The sequence below is a fragment of the Fundulus heteroclitus genome, chromosome 6 (assembly GCF_011125445.2).
Source record: "Fundulus heteroclitus isolate FHET01 chromosome 6, MU-UCD_Fhet_4.1, whole genome shotgun sequence".
In the NCBI taxonomy this organism is placed as follows: Eukaryota; Metazoa; Chordata; class Actinopteri; order Cyprinodontiformes; family Fundulidae; genus Fundulus; species Fundulus heteroclitus.
This window is the reverse complement of record NC_046366.1, coordinates 19,541,915-19,563,586: the sequence shown is the minus strand read 5'-3', so window position 1 is coordinate 19,563,586 and position 21,672 is coordinate 19,541,915. Positions and strand designations below refer to the sequence as shown.

The 21,672-nt window shown below is 40.0% G+C and overlaps 1 protein-coding gene across 3 annotated transcripts in view; it reads left to right on the top strand.

The window, feature by feature from the left end:
* LOC105935520 (coiled-coil domain-containing protein 178) overlaps positions 1–21,463 on the top strand; it is a 36,323-nt gene extending 14,860 nt beyond the window's left edge. The window contains exons 12-22 of one of the 3 annotated variants that reach the window (XM_012875974.3): positions 882–1,018; positions 1,152–1,335; positions 1,445–1,507; positions 1,669–1,797; positions 5,467–5,580; positions 5,699–5,844; positions 7,394–7,553; positions 11,144–11,293; positions 15,109–15,243; positions 20,096–20,248; positions 21,309–21,463. In XM_012875974.3, coding sequence (XP_012731428.2) covers positions 882–1,018; positions 1,152–1,335; positions 1,445–1,507; positions 1,669–1,797; positions 5,467–5,580; positions 5,699–5,844; positions 7,394–7,553; positions 11,144–11,293; positions 15,109–15,243; positions 20,096–20,221 — 1,344 coding nt within the window. In that variant the 3' untranslated portion in view covers positions 20,222–20,248; positions 21,309–21,463. Of the gene's footprint in view, positions 1–881; positions 1,019–1,151; positions 1,336–1,444; positions 1,508–1,668; positions 1,798–5,466; positions 5,581–5,698; positions 5,845–7,393; positions 7,554–11,143; positions 11,294–15,108; positions 15,244–20,095 lie in introns of all 3 variants that reach the window. The other 2 variants (XM_036138266.1, XM_036138267.1) reach the window with 2 other exon arrangements.
* Positions 21,464–21,672: the final 209 nt, after the last annotated feature.

Sequence of the window (21,672 nt, the reverse complement as noted above, 5' to 3'; positions counted from 1 at the left end):
GAACTAACTTCATCGGTACTATCATAGGAAGGTCTACCTGTACTGGCCTTTGAACTACAAGAGTCCAAGCTCACCGTAACTTTACGTAATATAAATATGTTTTTAATGCTTTCGTCATCAAGTATGATTAAAAAGGAAGAGCAGCTGAATAAAATAACACTTTAGATGCAGCTCGCTTGAAGTTGTGCTACTTTTTTGAACAGGCTTGAGGTCGCCACATATGGTCCTGAGGGCTACCTGGTGCCTGTGGGCACCATGTTGGTGACCCCAGTAAAATGTAAAACACATTATCCTATTATATATGAGGAAATGATATTGTATGACGATATGAAACATGTGGAAAATAGTTTCACATGAGGAGATTGTGTTCTGTAATGTTAAAAATGTCCATATGTTAACCGTTCTCCAAAGGTTTTACGTATTTAAGTTAGATTGAGCATGGTAACATGTGAAAACCTTCCATATGTTTCACGTGTGGACGTTTTCCGTCAGGTAAAAAACAAGTTTCTCTTGTTAAATATTTTTTTGACGAATCAGTCAAAGGGAAAAAAACAGTTTTGTCCTCATTTTTTCTTTTTTCTTTTTTTACACAAAAAAATTATGAGAGGAAAGAAAAAAAAGCTGCAGTAAAGACATGCAAATAGCCTCAAAACAAGTAATTCACGTGTCACATTTTTTGCTATAGTTTTTTAAACCTTTGCTTTTTATTGTAATCTCACGTGGGACACGTGGCCACATCTTTTTCTCATGTGAAAAAGAAGATGACCTCCATGTCTTTTTCTTCAGTCAGGGCACTTTATCTGCCACAAAATATGCAGTAACTATAAAACTGAACCCGTGTATGATCCATTCCTCTTTACTGTGTTGAATGTAATCTGCAGAAACCCACGTGGGAAGCAGAAGTTTCCTTCACGGAGGCACAGCTTCAATCCAAACAGGAAGCTTTTGCAGCTCTGTGTAAAGAAAACCAGGAGAATGAACAGACGGTGGAGGACTACAAGATGAACATTTGTGAGAGGTACGGCGCCCAAAGCCAAATTAGTGTCGGAATATGTACAGTTCCCTGTTAAGTTGTGCCGCCGCGTGCACTATATGACGAGCCACTTGCTGTGTTCATTCCATATGTATGCTTTTACTGTGTGCTTTGTTAGCGAGAAAGCAGTGAAGCAGATGCGTCAGGAGAGGAAGCAGATGCTCCAGAGAATCACTGACAATGACGAGCAGTGGGAAAAGGCCAAGGAGGAAGTGACCCAGGTTGTAGCCCAGCATAGTGTCATTCAGGCTAAGCTGGAAGAGCAGGAGCAGCTCACCTTCATGGAAGAACAGACTGCCAGGGTCAGAGACAACAGATGTCCGTTTTCTATCTCTAATTCCCAGGTTACGGCATGTACAAGTTTTGACTGTGTCTTCCAGTGATATTCAGTGTCCCTACTGTGCTCTGCAGACAAATATTGACAGTTTAAGAAAAGACCTGACTACCCACATGACTGCTCTGGAAGTGCTAAAGGTAAATTTGTGAGATTTAAAACTGAAACTGAAAATGTTTCTCCTTGATTCACTGCTTGAGGCTTAAAATCATTTTGCATTTTGTGAATGTAATGCACATCTGCTGCATGTATTCCAAAAGTAAAAGCCTAAGCACAGTTTTATAATGTGCTCTTCAATCAGGCTCAGAGTGCAAATGTCAACGGTGAACTGAAGAAACAGCAAGAAAGTTCAGAGCTAATCAACCGACAACTGCAGAAAGAATTTGATGAATCGTCTGGTGCGACACAAGCTCTGGACACGAAAATTAAGGTACACAAAAGGAATTATATTCTACATCTAAATACAGCAATTCCTTAAAAAAGGTGTTATGCGTGCTGTCGAATACAGCACCCCCCACATTTAATGACACCTCTGTTTGATGCTGTATTTATAAAAAAGGCTTAACAATATATGTATTGTGTTGCAGGAAAATTATCTCACTTCTTTCTGAGAAATCCAGTCTTTAGAGTAAAGTAAAATAGCGATGAAAAAAGTTTTTTTTTTTTTCCTCCAAATGGCAAAGTAATTAGCACCCCTGCAAAATGAATATATCTGAATCATTTTTAAAATCCAAACTTCCCTTGTTTAGATTGATCACAATCTGGAGACATTTTATGTGGTAATCCAGAACTTCTCGTTTCGGTCCATTTGTTTTTGTGACTCTTCAAAATGAGAAAGACAAGAATACATGTCATTCAGACAATCTCAATAAGTATTAATCTTTGTAAGTCCAGAAATGGCAACAATTTAAAGAAGCTAAACACCTCAACCTGCAGATAGATACGAGTAGATATTAGCAGAGTAATTATGACATTTATGAAAACTGGAACTGTGACAAACAAGGCTGGCTGAGGATCCACATTTATTTTTCGTCATGTCGGTCATATAGTCATCATTATCCAGCTTTCATTAATCTCAAAGCACAGTAGTTCCTTTTTTAGGTGCTAAACAGCGGTCCTAATTTAATATCACATGTCCTCGTAAAGGGCCCACCACATTTATTTGCACCTTTAGTAAAGATGTGTGGAAAAGCTTAAGATAAATAGAACTTTTATAGCATATTTGTATGTTTAAACATTATGAAAATGAAACCGTTAATTTCAGTATATTTGTACAGCAATATAAGAACCTACAGTTTTAGCAAATATTTCATTAAAATAAAATCAATGCCACGCTCAATAGCAGCTCCAACACTTCTTGCGAAACAACTGAGATATTTTCTTTATCTGGTCAGGGTATCAAAAGCTGTTTAAATTATTAATCCATGACGTCCTATCTTGCTGGGGTGTAAATATGATGAGGCACTGACACAGTAACTTGGAAATGTTTTCACCCCTGTTGGCATTTCTCATGTTTTCTTTCCAGCTTCACAACCTGGGATTAAAATGAATTGTTTGAGATTGTTCAACGTCTCGTTCATAGAACATGCTTACAACTGTGAAGACGTAGTTATTTTTTGCATTGAAGAAAACAACAATTAGGACCAAATAATAGAAAACTTCAGCGCGCCAGGCAGCCTGCTGAAGACGAAGCATGTTTTAGTTTCCTAGTCCCTGCTGCTGAAAAACATCCCCACAGCATGATCCTGCCACCATGTTCCACTGTGGGGATGGTGTTGTTGGGGTGAGCGGGTGTGCTGAGTTTGTGCCCGATATAGCATTTTCCTCGGTGGTCCAAAAGTTAAATGTTTGTCTCATCTGACCAGAACACCTTCCTTTATACATTTTTGGAGTCGCCCACGTGCTTGTTGGCAAACTCAAAACATGCCTTCTTGTTTTTAACACTTTTAACACACAAGTATTGGCTTTTTAAAGCCCTGTTCTATGGAGTGTACAGCTTATTGTGGTCCTATGGACAGATCTTCCAGTCTCTGCTGTGGAGCTCTGAAACTCCTTCAGGGTTAATTTTGGTCTCTGTGTCTCTCTGATTAATGCCCTCCTTGCCTGGTCTATGCCTGGTCTATGAGTTCTGGTAGGCGGCCATCTTTTGGCCGGTTTGTTGTGGTACCATATGCTTTCCATTTGGAGATGATTCATTTCATCAAAAAACATCAAATATATGGATATTTTTTTATAACCTCACCCTGACTTCCCAACAACTTTGTCTCTGACTTGTTTGGAGAGCTCCTTGGTCTTCATGGTGGGATACCTCTTGCGTTTTGGTCCATGATTTTTTTTTTTTTTTTTACCAGTATTTCTTATCAGGCACATGCAAAGATAGACTCCCAGTGGTCTGTAAGCACCTGCCCTTTTGCCCTGGGTGAAAAAAAGCACACTGCAAAAACAGAACTAAAAATAAGTAAACTTTTCTTGAAATTAATGCATTTGTCCCTGATTTGAGCAGGTAAATAAGATTATCTGTCAATGGAAAGAGTATTTTTACCCCTAAAATAAGATAATTAGATATAATGCACTTGAAATAAGTTGATGGAGATGAATTGTTCCTATTTTAAGTGCAAAACTCTTATTCCATTGGCAATTGATCTTATTTACCTGCTCAAATAAAGTACAAATACACTAATTTCAAGAAAAAAATACTTATTTTTAGTTCTGTTTTTGCAGCGCACCCTTTTTGCTGCAGCACAATTTTTTGTTCATTCATCAATATTCCCTCTCTGTCATCAATTACCCTCAGAAGTGTTTTGATATTTGACGGGCATTTATTTGAGTTCTTGCAAGAATTCTCTATCAGGCTCTATCCTCGGTTTGCACAAGCCCCCACATTGGCGCTCCCTCCTGCTCCTCAACTTTTCCCTCATGCAGTGCTGAACAGGCCAAACCATTTCAGCCACCATATTTATTTAGTGACACGTAGCATCAGGCAGACATATCAGTGTCTACGGAATCCCTGACGTTGTTTGATGCAAAATTAACCACAATACGTAACTTTACGCTGCTGCTGAAAACATTGCGTGGCTTCTGGCCCGACGTTTCCTAAAAATAAAAACGAAGGGGTGGGCAGGGAATATTTAGACGCCACATCTGCTGAAAACACTTGCCTATTCATACAAAGACCATCCATGTATAACACATAGCCTACATGTTTTGCACTCCAGGATTCCTTCTTATTTTGAATATCTTTTTATTGAGATGGACGGACAGAGACAATTTAAGGACAGTCTTAATGTTTTACAAATTGGACCAGTTCACTAGTTTTCTTTCATTTAAACTTTATTATTTTCATGTGAGAGCCCAAAGGAAAATATATAGGCATGACCACAATCATTTCACTGGACAATGCCAACTCTCACATTAAAGTGCTGAGGACAGAAACAACTAGACACTATTTTATAATTACAGCGTCACCTTTATACTTCAACTATTGAAGAATCTTTTTGCCTGGTAATTAACATCCCACACTAATAAATGTAGAAGGCTAAATATAATTCACTTTGATATAGAACAGCACACAAAAAACAGTGAATAAATAGGAAAATGTTACTTAGCTGTCTGTTTGATTTTATTAGCATAATAATAGACCCATTGTTAACAGTAGCACAGTGCACCAAGGAGGCTGCTTCTGTGAAGTGGCTACTTGAACAATCCTGCTCTCTTTTTGAAGCATGCATTTTACAGAGCATGTGGGATGCTTTATTTTTATTTAATTTATTTAGAGCAGAGTTTTCATTAGTTTTAAGGGAGAATATGTTTTGATGATTTTATTTAATATATTGTTTGAACATTAAAAAGCATACACACTGTGGCCCTATTCTATCTGTTTTTGCCTGGTATTCATTTATTTCTTCAATTTGGGGTACCCTATTATATTAGACATATATTGATTGTTTTAACAAAAATGAATTTGTAAGCTAAATATATCCTGTTTTTATTCTTTATTTCATGAGTAAATTAGTTTTTTTTTGGCTGTGCATGGGCCTGGTGCTTATAATGTAGAACACTGAAAGAATCGTTTAACACATTTCACTGTTTGTTTGTGCAGAGAATGAAGGAACTGACAGAAAATTTAGAAAAGATTCAGTGTGAAAAGAAGATGACATTAGTCAGCTTAAAGAAGGACAACGAGTTGAAGTGGGACCAGCTTAAAGCTGCTCGGGTAAGAATTCAAAAGAGGTTTACTTTATGGGGGTTGTATATAATTTGATGGACAAAATCATTTAAACCAAATATAATTCACATATTCATTTTAAAATGGCTATTTTCTTTATTTACAGGATTTACACAGTGCCACCTTACAGAGAATTGACGACATTCTTGCCAGAAATACTCTCCTTATAAGTGAAAGTGAAGAATACGAGAAGGCTTCTCTTGAAATAGAAAAAAATGTTGAAACGCTTCCAGAAGTCATAGCGGAGCTTGAGTAAGTTCCAAGAACTCACTGCTTTAACAAGCTGACCATAATGAATCGACTTTATGCTTAAAAGTCCAATTTTTCTCATGGTATTACATAATTTCCAACCTCAAAGAGATATAAAGCCTATTCTCTGTTAGTTTGATGTCACAATACTAAAATTTCAAACTTGATACGATGTTAAAAACTTGATAGTCAATACTAGTTTTGATACTGCAGTTACCTAGAGGTACTGTTTGGAACTACTTTGGTGCAACATGTGGCTTGTGTTTACTTCCTGGTTCCTGAGCCAATCATATGAGAGTTCCCAGGGTTCCCAAAACAGAGTGCAGCCTTTGATATTTCATGTTGGCAAAAGAGCAGCAGCCTGCAAACATGGAAGCCACTAAAGCTAGGTTTACACTGCAGGCAAATGCGACCCTAATCCGATCTTTTTGCCCATTTGTGACACATATCCGTCTTTTTCCGGCCCAATTCCGATCTTTTCACCCCCCAAAAAATCAGATTTCTGCCACTTCCATATGTGGTACTAATTTGGATATGTATCGGATTTTTTTCAAAGCGTCCGCAGTCTGAATGGTCACGTTGCATTTTATCATTTAATAGTAATATGAATGGCCACCTCAACAAAATCAGATTTCAGCTAAAAATTGGAATTGAGCATCAAGACTTGCAGCATGAACATAGCCTAAGAGAAGTGGACCAGAAATAGAACATAATACAGCATCATATGCCTACCCTGTAAATATTCAGTGGGGTTTTACAGCAGCAATGGACCGTTGAAGGAATGGCTGCTCTCTGTGGCAGGTGGTGTGTATGTGTAGTTCCAATCTGCACCACTAGGTGTCTTTATTACTTATTGCTCCTTTAATTCATAATATGAAAGTATTGTTGCCTCTTAATTAGGGCAAAACCAACAAGTAGGGAGCAATTCAACCTTCATCTTGAAAAAGTCTATTATTTATTTTAAAGTGTGACCTCCCTGTTGAGCAAAACAGTGGACAACATTACACTAATAGTAGGAGCGCGCCTCTCCACAGAACAGTCATTGGGCTGTCTGTGTACGTGATGCTAATTTTTAAATAGATGACATTAACTTATGTCATGTGGGAGGTTTATTTCCTCACTGTTGCAGCTACAGAATTGAGCTCTTAAACATCAGTGTTAGTGTAGCTAGCATGTGGCATCATTCCGGCATTTAGTTTTTTTTTTTCCTATCAGTGTGCCTCATCTGCAAAGTAATCCCGAATAAGGCTATTGTGTTATCCTGGTCACTGTAGGCGACACTTTGGCCGAGTTTAACCTTCACGCAGCAGCTCATTGTTTTGGTCAGACGAGCGGCTGAAGGGAGAGGAGGGGCTGAGTGTCTCTGATGATGCAATGCTGCTGCCACTAGTAGTGCAAGAGTCTAGGCGAATGTGAACGGGTTAGTTTGCATCGATTTCTGACGCAAACGAGTGTCTTTAAACGATTCATTTTTCTTGTGTCAATTTTATCAATATATATCGGTTGTTTTAACAACTTTGGAAGTTGCACTAATTCAGTCGTCTCCTTGCAGAAAAGATTTCCACGTGTTGGAGTTCAAAAACAAATCAGCTGCTCACATAATGAGCGCCTTGCAGTCTGATATTAATAACTGCCAGCAACGAACGCAGCGATTCATAAGGACACGCACGGCTCACCTTAAAGCAAGGAAAGAGCTAATGGAAGACACCAAGGTAAGAGAAAACAAAACAGTGTCACAATAACTGTCTGTAAATACATGAATTTTGTGTCAACTGCAGTGAAGCCAGAGGCGAGCTGTAAAAAAAAAAAAAAAAAACGAACAAAAAAAACCAAAACAACAAAAAGCAAAAGAAAAAAAAGACCCCATTGTTTATTTGGTTTTGGATTAGTGTCAGCACATTGCTTGTTACAATACGTCCCTTAAGATACAGAGAAAACGGAGCAGTCTGCAATTAAAATTACAAGCCATGGTCAATCTCGTTTAAGTGCTTTTTGCCACAAATGACAAGTCGCTGCTGTTGTAGTCTTTTTTTTTTTTCTTTCTTTCTTTCTTTTTCGTCTGGACGAATTTGATGATGCATGTCGTGGTGTGATGCCGTGTCTGCTTTTGTTACCTGTAGGCCAAACATTTTTTTAATAGCAATTTTAATACAAGACACTATATCCCGTTTGAGAGGATCACATCATCTCGGCTCGTGTTTATTTATAACACGAAACAACCTTAGAGAGCATGAATCTGCTCTGCAAGAAATAGCATTCATCTGAAGAGCCTTTTTTTGTAAGAGAAGCCCCTATTTATTGTAAGGTTTTCATCTGCAGGATTATCAGCCCCAGCCAGAGCCTCTTTGCTGATGGGGGTTTCACATGGCTTATCTAATGTGAAATCGCCATGTGGTATATAGTTTCATTAAACGGTGATCAAGAATGCATTAGTTCAAAACAAGAAAAGGCAATGGAGCTTAAGCCGCCATGCATCCAAGTGCAGCAACTTTAAAGAAGTTGTTGGCGTGAGACAATTTAAGAATTAAAAGTCTTCCTCATAGACACAACTCCCATTAGCCGGATAAAAGTTAGCCATGCAAAAAGGAGTTTAGTCTTTTTTCACTTGAAGAAATAAGATGATACAACAGCAACACTCCCCGCCAAATAAAAAGATCAGGGAGAGTCTCAGGTTCTAAAGCAAATGGGTCACTTTAATCACTGATACCAATATAAACCACACATAATGTCTGTATTAGCATAACATAATAAGCAGAGCGTGCATCCGGAAATCACGGTGCATGAAGCAGAATGATTAGACACCTTTGAATGTGAAAATCCTAATAAATATGCTGACCACAGCTTGTCTGTTCTTCACGAACTGTTACAGGGAAGTTTTATGTGTGGTCATCTTTGGAAATATCAGAGACACGAATGCACATATTCATGTAGAACGCGAAAGGAGCCACTCTTGCGCTCCATCTAAACCCATATATAGGTGAAAGAGTTTCAATTTTCGAGCACACACCTACGTTTTGATTTGATCAGGCCTTGTCGCCTGGCGAGGACAAAGTAAACAATGCAAACTGCCGACGCTATCAGTTTCTTATGGGCAATGAAGTGTAATTTGTTCCATTTACACTTCACAACAGCATCAGATGGGCTTTGTCAGTGCTGCATGGAGTAATTAAACCTGAAATCAATAGCAGGCATTTGTCATGTTTACAGCCCCTCTTTCTGCTGGGTTAAACTCATCACTTTAGTGCTGTTCTGTTTTACTGCAGAGACACACTTCATTATGTCTGCAGGTACAGTTGAGATATTCTCACGTCCCCCTTTTCCAGCACTCAGGAAACATTGTTCGGTAGAAAAGGCGACATGAAGTGAGAGGCATAGTTGCTGTGATTTATTTGCCTTATTTCACAGTAAAGTGTCCATAGTTGTGTTCTGATTATTTATTTTGGCTTATTCGGGAGACCAAATACAGAATGCATGCATCATAAATGAGCTCATAGAGGTCAGCGCCATAACTGAAGACTTAGTGATTTTACTCCCTTTTTTTTTTTTTGCAGTATGCTGGATTTCTTTTTTCATCTATTATATGCCTAAAGCCAGTGAATGGCACCAGGGATTAGCACGGCAAGCCTCCCGCCCTCCCCTGCCCCTCAGCTTGCATTGCACCCCATCCCGATGTTCCTCTCTGCAGGTGGTGGGTCCAAATAAAGGGGCTTACTGTAGCTTCTTCGTACTGAGCCCGGCAGAGCCCCAGGAGCCAAACTCAACCACCAGGCCTGGCTCTAGTAGGATGCCCTGGTCTCCCTCATCCGGATGAGGTTCACCCATTACTTTGGTCGTCTCATTGGAAACTTTCAATCACACTTAGTCTGATCCCTCCCTCTAGGCCAATTGGTCATGAGATACTCTACCAGGAGCTAAAGCTTTGGACAGAACAGCCCTGAGCATCATTGGGGTATCCAAACCCTCCACTACCTTAACCTGGATGCCCTCTGAACTCCTCCCTTCGTGGGTTTTCTGGCCGTGTCCCACTGGGAGGAGACCCCAGGGAAGACCCAGAATTCGCTGGAGAGGACTATATATCTAAGCATTGACGATTTAGAGCATGTATATCTCAATCCCTGTTCCAATAATGGCTGCTCTCCCACAGCAGCCTCTTGTGCTCCATGCTCTACGATGCGGTTTCCTTCTGTTTAATTTCTTCAGATTTTAATGCTGATAAGAATAACATGTAACAATATGTAGTAGATAATACTAGACTTGTTGTGGGGGGAAAAAACTTTTGTAGAGGTGGTGTAGCTGACGGAGCAGACAGGGGGAGGATGGACGTAGGCTGGGCAGCAGTGTTGTTGGTCATTGTGGCTTTGAGCCAAGCTGGGACAACACTACTACTTTTCACTACTTTTCACGCTAATGCTATCCCTTGGATAACAAGATGGATTTTCTTTACACCATCAAGTACACAGGATGTACACCTGCAAGTAAGAGACTGCCGCGTTTTTGTTTTTGACCATATCCATGGCAACATCCTTGTATCCAACTAGATGTACTTTACTGGGCCATTCTAACACTTAATATGCTCTGATCTAAATGTTTCCATTGTAGCTCTTGCTGTGTGTTTGTTGTCATTAGAAGTTAGAAGGTGAACCTCAACCCCACTGTCATGTCTCTCACAGCCTCTAGCAGGTTTTCCTCCAGGACTCCGTTAAGGGTTTCATCTATCTTGTATGGGGAGTGTTAGCCTCTAGTGGTTAGAGCAGCGCGCTTACACTCATAGAAGGATGCAAGTACCCAGTTCGATCCCCGGTCCCGGCACTCTGGGTCCCTGAGCAAGACCCTTAACCCCTGATTGCTCCCCAAGGGTGATGGGTTAAAAACAAATTTCGTTGTAATGTATGTTTCAATGTATGTTTCAATGACAATAAAGATGATATTACTATTTATTACTATCTTCCCATTAACTCTGACCAGCTTCCTTGTCGTGGCTGAAGAGATTCAAGCCCACAGCACGATGCTGCCAGGATCATGTTTCGTGCTGGGGATAGTGAATTCAGGGAGATGGGCAATGTTCATTTTATTTCATCAAATAAATCGTGCATTTGATGTATTTTTTTTTTCATTCCACCTCTCAATGATCTGATACTTTTTGTTCCATCGAAAAGAATCACCCACAGATACAGGGAAGTTTGTAAGGGAGTGATGAATGCTTTTGTGAGATACTACAGCTACAGTAGGGTGAGGCTTTTTATTTAAGTCGCTGTGAACATGTTGTGTGGTTAACAACTATCTGTTTTCCTCGCCTGCGCAGGAAGCCCTGAATGCTGCACGTATTGAAAACGAGCAACTAGCAAGCGAATACGAAGTTCTTAAGAAGATGGTCTTGGAAGTCAAAGAGGAGTCGGGATCTGCACTGAGTGAGAAACACCAGGCACATAACAAGTGTAGCTATTACACAGAGGTACAGTGAAACCTTTAAATATAACACGTTTCTCTCGTCTCCTTTCCTCCTTTTTGTTGTGTTTTTCTGTGCATGGACAGCAATTTTAAGATGTCTTAGCGAAGGTTACTGCCGCAATTTAATAATGATTAGATAATTTAAGTGGAGGAGGATGATAGATGTGGCATATTGTAATAATAGCTGTGTATTTTTGCTTCTGGGGAGTAAAGCAAGAGGTTGATGGAACATGCAAAAACTTCCAAATTTTTTATAATTATAGCTCTGTAAGATGTTCCCAGGTAAAACATTTCATTATTGTTGGGTTACAAATTTCCTCCCTGCATCACTTGGTAGGAGATCAACAGCAACCACAGGTTACGATCAGACAATGAATGTGCTTTCAGCAGTAAAATAGCACAAGTCCACACTTCACTAGTTAAGGGAGACAACTCTGCAAGCCTTTTACTTTTTAATCTTTATAGTTTTCGACACTTTTTTAACTGGAATGGAATTACATATGACAGGCATAGCACAAGGAAGGAGACACACTGCTCTTGCAATGAAAAACACATATTATTTGTTCCAAAAATGACTAATACCTTTACTTGAGCAATTCCTCATCTAACTGCATGAATGTTATCAAGTGAAAAATGCATGCAAAAATAAAATCCTGTGGACAGGATTCTCCACGCTCATGATCAAAGCCTGATTTTCTTTTACTCCGGATTCAGCCTTCGCCGTTTTTGTTTGTTTCAGCCCCACACTTCTACTGCAGCCTCTCCGCTTGTGCTTTATGCCTAATTTTGGTTTGATAACAAGCTTATGATCAGCGGCATATCAGACATGTAGATGGCGCATTATTTTTAATCTGATTTAAACATTAACATTTAAAAACACTTCTTTCCTGTTTTTTTTATATACCCACTTGTCCTCGTAATGTTTGCATCATGCATACCAGTTAGTACAAATCTTAGTAAATTAGATTATGTGTTATTGATTTGCTTATAACATAAAGCCACAAGGTAAATGCATTGCATAACGTCAGGGTCATTTGAGAGCTGAAACATAAGCACACATGTGTGGGATTCTTTATACTTGTGTCTTTGAATATTCCCTATTTTTTTTTTTTTTTCAAAGAACCCATCTTTTAGATGAGCTTTAAATACCCCCCCCCCCCTCCCCCCATGCCTTTTAGACATATATCGTGCTTCTAACAATAGTTGACGATATTCCCACTTAATGTAAGGTACCTTTTACCAGGTGTTACTGCCTTTACATGTTACTTTATCACAGTACCAAGCTCCTCTTTCGAGCTGATACTGAAGAATATGAACATGTCGCGCTCTCCATCTAAGCCCGGCTGCCGCCGAATTACTTGGACATGTGGTTCAACTGAGAAATGCCACATGCGGTGCCCTCCACACTTGTTGGCACCCCTGCCTTGTTAAGATGTGCAACAAGCATTAAGATAAATCTTGCTTTCATTGCACCAGCACAATCTTAATCTAAAAAAAAAAATCGTACAGTTCCCCTGCAATGATTTTGGAAGACTTTTTACATCTCCTTAACCTTCCTCCTCACTGTGCGTGTTCGCAAAATAAACTTTGGTCCTCAAATAGAAGTTTTAATTTTTCATTTATTCCTCCAAATGTTGACATGGTTAGGTTTAGGCAAGTAGCTCTTTTCTTGTAGCCGTTTCCTGATTTAAGAAAATCGTAACGCATCGTAATTGAATGGCCATGTCTCCTGTCCACCCCTGTTTAAAGAGCGGCTAATAGAAATAGGCCTCTCTGTCACATCATATTTATACACCAGATATAAACATGCAGTCATAGATTACTAAACAAAAGTTCCTGGATTCTCACATTGCCTTTTAAAAAAGTAAAGGAGGAATTAAACTTGAGTCTGTCACATTTATTTTAGGACAATTGTTTGCTTTGTAATCTTATTAAAGATTTGGTTGGGGTTATGATTGTTTTAACCCATCTTAAACAGGAATAGGGAGTTCACTGTATGTCGCACAGATGCACCACAGCTACAGAATTTATGTAAGCATTAAATATCAAAGCAAAGCAAAGGGATACTAATAATGTTACCCTCACGATTAGCCACAGGCTCAGACTGATTGCTAGTGGTGTTGTGTAACCTTGTTAGCATAGGCTGTATTATGTCTGCTACAGTCTATTCCATAATATCTTGTAGTTACTTAGGTTTGTCAATCTTCTGGTAGTTTAAATGCTAATTACACTGTGATTCATAGAAAACAGCTAAACCTTTTACTGGCATTCATTAACAGTTAATTTGCAGATAACTGTCTATTTCACAAATCACTCAAGATATGATGTAATTAGCGATGAAGGGTCACCGGTATCCAAGCTTTGAAAAAAAATTACTGTTTCAAAATCCCAAAAACTTTCTTTCATACTGTTCCTACAATTTATTGTCTTTTTAATAAAATGGTAGACAGAGTGACCGGAGCTTTTTGTGTCTTTAATGAGCTTAGAGTAACACAATGTTGCCGCTTTCACAACCAGTTGCTGCCCATTCTTGGTCATCTGGCCAGATACACTTTTAACTTTTATCTAAAAAGAACACATTTGTCTGAAAATACTCCTGGTGGCAATAAAGGCAAGGTGCCGTTTTAACACTACAAATGGCAAGCCACGACTGCCATGTTTGTTAGGCGGCCGACTGCAGGCTCTACACGAACAGCTAGCCCGACTAATTAACCAGCAATCATCCGCTGATTATCAAAATCCACCTGTACAGATGCACAGCAGAATAAACAGTGTACCAATAACATATGCTCAATTTATTTGAATCCTCGCCATGATTAGCAAGGCTACGGCAAATGCAACTCAACAACTTTCCTAAATATTTTCAGCAGTAAGAACTTCAAAGACCATAATTAGGTGACGCTAAAAGGGAAGAAAGACACTGCACAGCATTTCACTTAGACATCATTACAAGTTTGATGTATGTTAGATACAGATTATTTGTCCTAATCCCTCATTTCAGTCACAAAAGACAAACCGTACTTAGTTTGTTTTCAGTAATTTTTCTTCTTTAACAATAGGACTTGAACATCTTTGCATGTACATCTTTTTTGACACCCTTTGGAATTTAGGTATAGATGTTAGCACGGCTCTCTTTATGTAAAGGCTTTCGGCTCTTAGGTTTTAACAGTGTACACCATTAAAACCATTCTTGTTATTGTCTTTCCTTCAGGAGCTGATGACTGAGCTAATTCGCTTTAGTTTTCAATGCACTGGGGAACACATTGCCAAGCAATGATAAGCTTTGTAGGGAGTGCAGAGATGGAGTGAGGGGGGGGGGGGGAAAGAGAAAAGCAACGGCATCTATCAGAATTTAAACCTCTTTGCTTGAAACTGTGTTCAAATAATAAAGCAAGCAGCATGTCTTTCAAAGAGACTGGGAATAATTTCTGCTTTCTGTGGGGGGTTCATGACTTTGTGTGTATGTGTAAAATATGTCTTGAGGGGATTGGTATAAAGTTAAACTGGGTGAAGTAGAAATATTTTACTCATCAGCTTTGCAGTCACAGAGTTTGCCTCGGCTAGAACAAAACTGCTGAAGCATTTAGAGAAAATTAACCCCCCATCCTGGCAGCCAGATGTGACTGGATTCTGATGAGTGCACACGAGTGGGCAGAGAAACCAAGAGACTGTGAAATTCCTGTCAGGCCCGTGTACTGCAGAATGGGCTATTGACTGCTTTCTCTATTCCCCTCCATCATTCTTCTTGAACACTGCCATTAATTTCCTCTCCTGCCTTACCAATTCCTTTTTTCTGCCTTCTCTCCCCCCCCCCCCCAGCTCTCTTTGTTGCAGAAGAGGATGCACAAGGTTTTGGTAAAATACTTAGAACAACGCAGCCTCCGCAGCCTGGCTGAACTGGACCAGTGCCAGGCTCTCTCCCAACAAACCACCCAGAAAATAAAAACTGCCCAGGTATTTGTACATATATGCAGAAAAACAGGCTGGAAAGCTGCACCCGCACTGCACTGTGCGTTTGCACAGCAAATCCCTCTCATTCAACATTCATCCCAGTGTAGGTATGCTAACAGATGGTAGCATATTCTTTTGCATACTACAGTAACTCCATGTTATGCTTTGCATTGTTTGAGCCTCATCCAGCTAGTCAGTTGCCTTGTGTCTTCTTTGCCAAGCAAGAGCAGCCAGGCACATATCCACCAAAGTGTCTTGCCTCAGTGTTACGGTGGAGTTAAAGACACTAGTCTGACATTACAGTCTATACGTTCCCTCGTCAAATTACAGACTGATGTGATAAATTATGTGGGTGACTGGGCAGCTATACTGAATGACTTTAGACCAACACAAAGTGAGACATTATTGAAAAGTAAAATGCAGAATCTTTAATTTCCAAACAAATAATTTTTGAGCCAAGGTTGTACCCTGAAAAAAAATGAACAAGTGTTTATAAACTTAAGTTTGCTTAATGCGAAGAGGTGTATATCAATGTTTTGGAAAAAGACTCAGATCGACCATAAACCAATGGCTGCAGCAGATGTTATCTGTCCTCCCTCTGGAATAAATTACATATATATATATATTAAACGGCAAACAGGACCTGTTTGAGTCTATCTGGAATTCCTTCATTAAGTATGTGTAGAACTTGATTATCTCAGAAGAAGGTGCAAGTGATTGAAGAACATGTGAACTGCAGTTTCCAAAGTCAATTTATTTATGGACATATACTATTAAACTTAATTCTCAACATAAAGAGGTTAAGTACGAAATGTGACAAGTTGCACAGGAACTAATACTGTTAGTAGCCCCCCAAATTTTTTTGGGGGAAAAAATGCAGAATCTTTACAAATAAGAGAAAAACATTCTCTTGTACCCATATAATCAAATCAAATGCAAACCTTTTATTTTTTTTGGCAGTCACCTAGTTTAAAAGTGTAAAAAGAGTCCACATTGTGTATTTTGTTTAATTATACAGTGTTAGAGAACTTTAGTGAACAAACGGCGTCATGAAGTCTAAGGAACACGCCAGACAGACTGAATATAAATGAATGGACGCAGAATTGGAAAGTAAAAAAAAAAAAAAAGAAGAAATATCCCAATCTTTGTTCAATCTGTAATTGAAAATAGAAGAAAACGTATCACACAACTGCCAGCTCACCAAGATGTGGCCATTTGCAAAAGCGAAACACTGGGCAAGGAGAGCGTTGATCAGAGAAGCAGCCAAAGAGCTGATGGTATCTCTGGAGGAGCTGCAGACATCCCCAACTCGAGGAAGGTAATCTGTTGGCATGACAACTATTAGTTGTGCACTGCAAAAATGAGGCATTCAAGAGACAATGTCAAGGAGAAAGTGATTGTTAAAATTTGCATTTCACCCAGAGGCATGCAGGATTGCCACAGACATGTGAAGGAAGTGGGATTAATAGTGGTCAAATAAAACAAAAGTGTAACTTTTTGGTCTACATGCAAAAAAATGTGAGCACACCAACGCCATGGTGAAACACGGCGGTGGCAGCATCATGCTATCTGGATGTTTTCCATCAGCAGAGACGGGGAAGCTGCAGACTAGAGGTTTTTCTTCCAGCAGAACAACATTCATGAGAGCTGCAGAGGAGTGATTTACATCAAAAGCTCTCTCTGTGTTGGTGTGGCGCTCTCAAAGCCTGAACACAAATCTGTGCCAAGATCCAAAACACCTGCAGCTAAAAGTGTTTTACTCACGGCCGCTGAATTCAAGTGCATGCCAGATGTTTCAGATATTTATTTGTAAAATGTTACGAACGCCACGTAATTCTTGTCTTCCGGGTCACAATTACGCACCGCTTTGTGTTGGTCTGTCTGTCACATTAAATCCTATTGAAGTTTGCTAGTCGCGTAAAAAAAGTTCAAGGGGCGTGAATACTTTTGCACGGTACTGTACTCGAACCGTGTGAACACCAACAGCACATAAACTGCTGGAGCCGGTTTTTGGTGGGTCGGTGATTTTATTTTATTTTTTTTGTTTTTTTTGTTTTTCACTGTAAAGCTAACACAGACTCAATCACACCACACGGAGGACATCCATGGCTTACAACTTTCTCTTCCTGGTCAATACGGTAGCCTTCTGTCTGTCTTGCACAAGAGTGGGAGCATATTCTGCAAGGTTGAAAAGTAGGGATCTTCAATTAGAGGATAATCGGTGTCTAATCTGTGCTGTGATGTGCGAGGGGGGTCAAAGCGGACAGAGGGACAGTGATGAATCTATATAAAAACGTCCTATCCAGCATTACCACGGAGCCAGGTGGCAGGCGACCATGTTATTATCTACAGCCACTTTCTACTTAATCTTTATCCTAACAGTGGTACCCTCCAAATCCAACAGTAGCCATGTTTATCGCACGCAGTGAGTTATTTCAATGCAGCACACCTAATTTAATGGGCTATCAAGAGGCCTCCTCCTCTGTTTTCGCTCCTCCGGCTGCTGACATGTTTTTTTTTTTTTTTTTTTTGACGGGTCCGGTCTAGACATTACAGGGAGCGGCTATTTCCCAGCAGCCCAGCCTCGAAAGGCCCCAGCAGATCGCTGCTCGAGGCAGGGAGTGTTGGGACACGGGGGGGGAGGAGCTATCAGGGAGCTGCAGAGTGTGAAGGACAAAAGAGCCGGTGTATTCAAGCGCACCGCACCGTCACCCGTCACAGCTCAGCACAGGTTCCATCAGAGCAGGCAGCACTCACTTTAAACTGGCTCCTAAAGAAGAGTGCAGGAGAAGGGACTATCCTCCATAACATACACAAGGAGAAATAACCCTTAGGAGTTAAAGGAATGCACTTTTAGAGTTTATGAACAGCCGTAAAATTTCCACTGTGCACCGCTCCCTAAATATTGAGACCTTGACGATGAGCTCTTGAGATTTTGTAGCTACATTGACATGATTCCGAAGGTTATTTGGCCGTTTATAACAAAAGAAGTACAAAGATCAATGGAACCGATGCTGGTTGCGACTGGAGTTAAACCAGGCTGAGTCCTGATGAGGCCTTCACTAATCCATCATGTCCACTTAACCCCACAAGCAGAACATAAGAAAGGTCAGGTTTGCTCTTTCAGATGCCAAATGGCACTTCCCTCATAACTAGCTTGAGGGAAGGAAGGCTGAGGAACCCCTGGGTGGGTGGGGGTGGGATCGGAGGGGCGGTGGGCTGTCATCCTGTTACACTCCTGCCAGAACTGGCAGTTCAGCTTTGTGTTCTGCAAGTTTACACTAGGGATGGCATAATTGACAATGGCTAACAGCAGAGAGCAGTGCAGAGCTTTGTTGAATGGCCAGTAATGATTGGAGCAGACGCCCACTGCCCCAGTCCCAGGGGACGGTAATCCAAGATCCTGTTTCTGATATAATTGTTAGTCAGAGAATTTCTGCATGGCCAGGCTGGTTCACATTCCCAAGCTAGTTGACACTGCCAGGCAGTTTAATAGAAAAACTGGATGCCGAGGTTTTTTAAAGCACTGAACCTGGACACGGTTCACCAGGAGCGTTATTCTGCCTCCCCACAAAAAATAAGAACAAGCCGGTAACTTTACTCTCACACTTGTAGCCAATGTCAGCCGCTTTCAGGGACTTTAAAGTCCATAACACAAGCAGTCTCGTAAACATCAGATCCGTGCCATGCTTCCCCCATTAAACACATTAAATCTGAAGCATTAGCTACTACATCTTTTCACTGAACTGACAGAGTCTACTTCTATTAGGCTGGACACCAGTTATTTGGATATAGTAATTTGTTTTTCTAATGGCTTCAAGAGGAATTGATCTGATTAAAGAAGATTATTCTGATGGTTTAATGATGAATCAATCCTAATTTTAAGGGTAAAAGCAAAAAGAGTAAAAAAAAAACAAAAAAAACAACAACTTCCAATGTTAGACCCACTGTCAGCACTTCAGAGAATACATCCATGTTAAAAAAAAAAAGGACCGTGTACCTGTATCCCTTATATCCGTTCCGATTGTTTTTTTTTTGGGCTACCAGACACATCTGGATACAGAGGACAGCGCCTTTGAACAAGACAAGACAACTTTTTGCATCTTGCATCGACACGTTTGGATACGTGTCGGTTCTTTGCTGTGGACTCGGCGCACCTTTAAAAAACGTCAGAGTGTAAGGCTGAGATAAAACTGTTTGCAGGGGCTTCACAAATAATCGCTGAGCTAAGCGTGGCGTTAGATGCTAAACCAGCATTTAGCACAGCTGCAGCTCCAATCTCTGGCCAGTTCTTGGTGACTCAGTTGAATCTGGTTTCTTTGAAAGATACATGAGCGGAAAGGAGCCGATTAGGTAAGGAGCTTTAGGCAGCGGGCCAGTCACATGACGCCACACGTCAAAGCAGCGAAGTCTAAATCATTTTTCCATAAAGTTCAAGATTTTTCCTTTTTATTTGAAACACAGCGCTTTTTCAACCTGCTCCACTATTTTCTGAAAATGCAATATTCTAATGAGACGGATCAATTGTAACAGGAAAACAATAGTTTATTTTTGCCTCATATAAATAAAGGCTTAGTCTTGGAAAAAACAATTGTCTCTTCTCAGCAACAAGTACAGGACGAGGGTCAGTCTGTCTTGGAAAAAGAGGAAAAAATTTTAGAGGAACAAATTGCTGGATGTTGTGATTTTAAACGACAGCAAAAATAACGTGTCATGGTGAGAGACTTTGGTAACTGTTTTGTAAAAATATGCTTTATGATCTTTAAATCTTTGTCTACAGTAAACTTAGCGTATTAGTGCATTTAAACAAATTGTCCTGCTTTGTTATTCATTCTCCTTTCTCTTGTTTAACCAGGGAAAGTTGTCGGAAGAACTTCGGCTCATCTCGGCGTTCCTTCAGTCCCTGAGAGACGATTCTGCCTCCATCAAAAACGCTGGAAACAACAAGCATAACCAGTCCAGATGCTGCTGGAGTGAATGAGTAGATGCCTGCAGTGCAAGTAGCAGTGTAATTGGACATTCACCTGTACCAGACAACTTACTTACCCTAGCATGCTTCACTATCTCTACCCCCCCCCCCCCCCCCCCCATCTTCACTTGCAGCAAATCCATAACAATGAAACAGGTGACTTTCATGCTGCTGTCAGGACTGATCTAATTTTAGCTGGGTGAATGATTGCAATTGGCTTTGCCTCATCAGATAATTAATCTATGTCACCATTAATTGGAAAAGAGAATAATTACAGGCAGTGTTGACAGAAATTCTACGCTTCTCCAGATTTCAAGATCCAATTACAACTAGTGAAACCCCGTGACCTTAAGTAGCACTTAGTGCACTTTGGCCACTTTGACCACGTCCAGGTGGAGAGCACCGTCCTGCCGAAAGTCTCCTGTTTTTGTTACGGTGCCCCGTTCTCCTCCAACGTCTTCACCCACTGAAAGCTGTCTCCCTCAATCACTTTTCAATATTCAATCTTAATTTTGTGGAAGTTTAGCATTTTCAATGAGCTGGAGATGAATGATTAATGAATAAATTTAAATGCTTCATTTTGTCCATGGATCATTAGTTAAGTCCTTTGTGGGAAGGACCTGAGAAAGGAGTGAAAATTATTGAGACATTAGCCTGGAGCAATCCAGGGGTAAATAGTGTGCACAAAAGGATGTTGTGTGCGCACTATCCACTGGCTTTCTAAAGAACCCTGGGGAAACGCTGTTTTCAATTTGGAATCTTAACTGAATCACATTTAGTTCTTGTAGGAAATTGATTTTTGTTTCATAGTGTTTAACCAGAGTCATACCATTGCTGCACAACATATTATCTGCTTCATATAGACTTCAAAAGTTAAGTGTGAACCATGGCTTTTAAAAGAATGTGCAAATAGCAAAAATATCTGTTAAATCTAACACAAATAACGTATGAATAGCTAAACACATTTTGACTAATTTAATATTAATCCTGCAAGTTTTTGTTAGGGATATAATGTTGAAGCCCCTTAACTTCTAGGAAATACTGTACCATCCTGTCTGTGTGGACAGAGATCATGTTTTTGTTGTTGTTGTTTTATCAGAGACCTCTCCTGCCAGTCGGGACAGAAGGGGGCAGTGTGAACACAACAACACTGGAAAGATAACCGACTGAAACATGATCTGTTCCAGGGGATCTCAAACCTCATGTCATGAGGTCCACATCTCATTTCTGATTAAAGTCAAAGGTTTGAAACAAGTGATGAGCAAATCCCTTTTTATTTCATTTGCTTACATCTTACAAGCAAAATAGATTGGTCTCTCTGACTAACATAGATTGTTTATGATCCTAAGTTGTTTTGGTTTTTGGCAATAAGGCCTAATAAGCACTTTAAGTGTAAACATGACAATGTAGCATCAAAACAACTGAAGTAAAACTTAGATACCCAGAGACAGTTATGATAAACG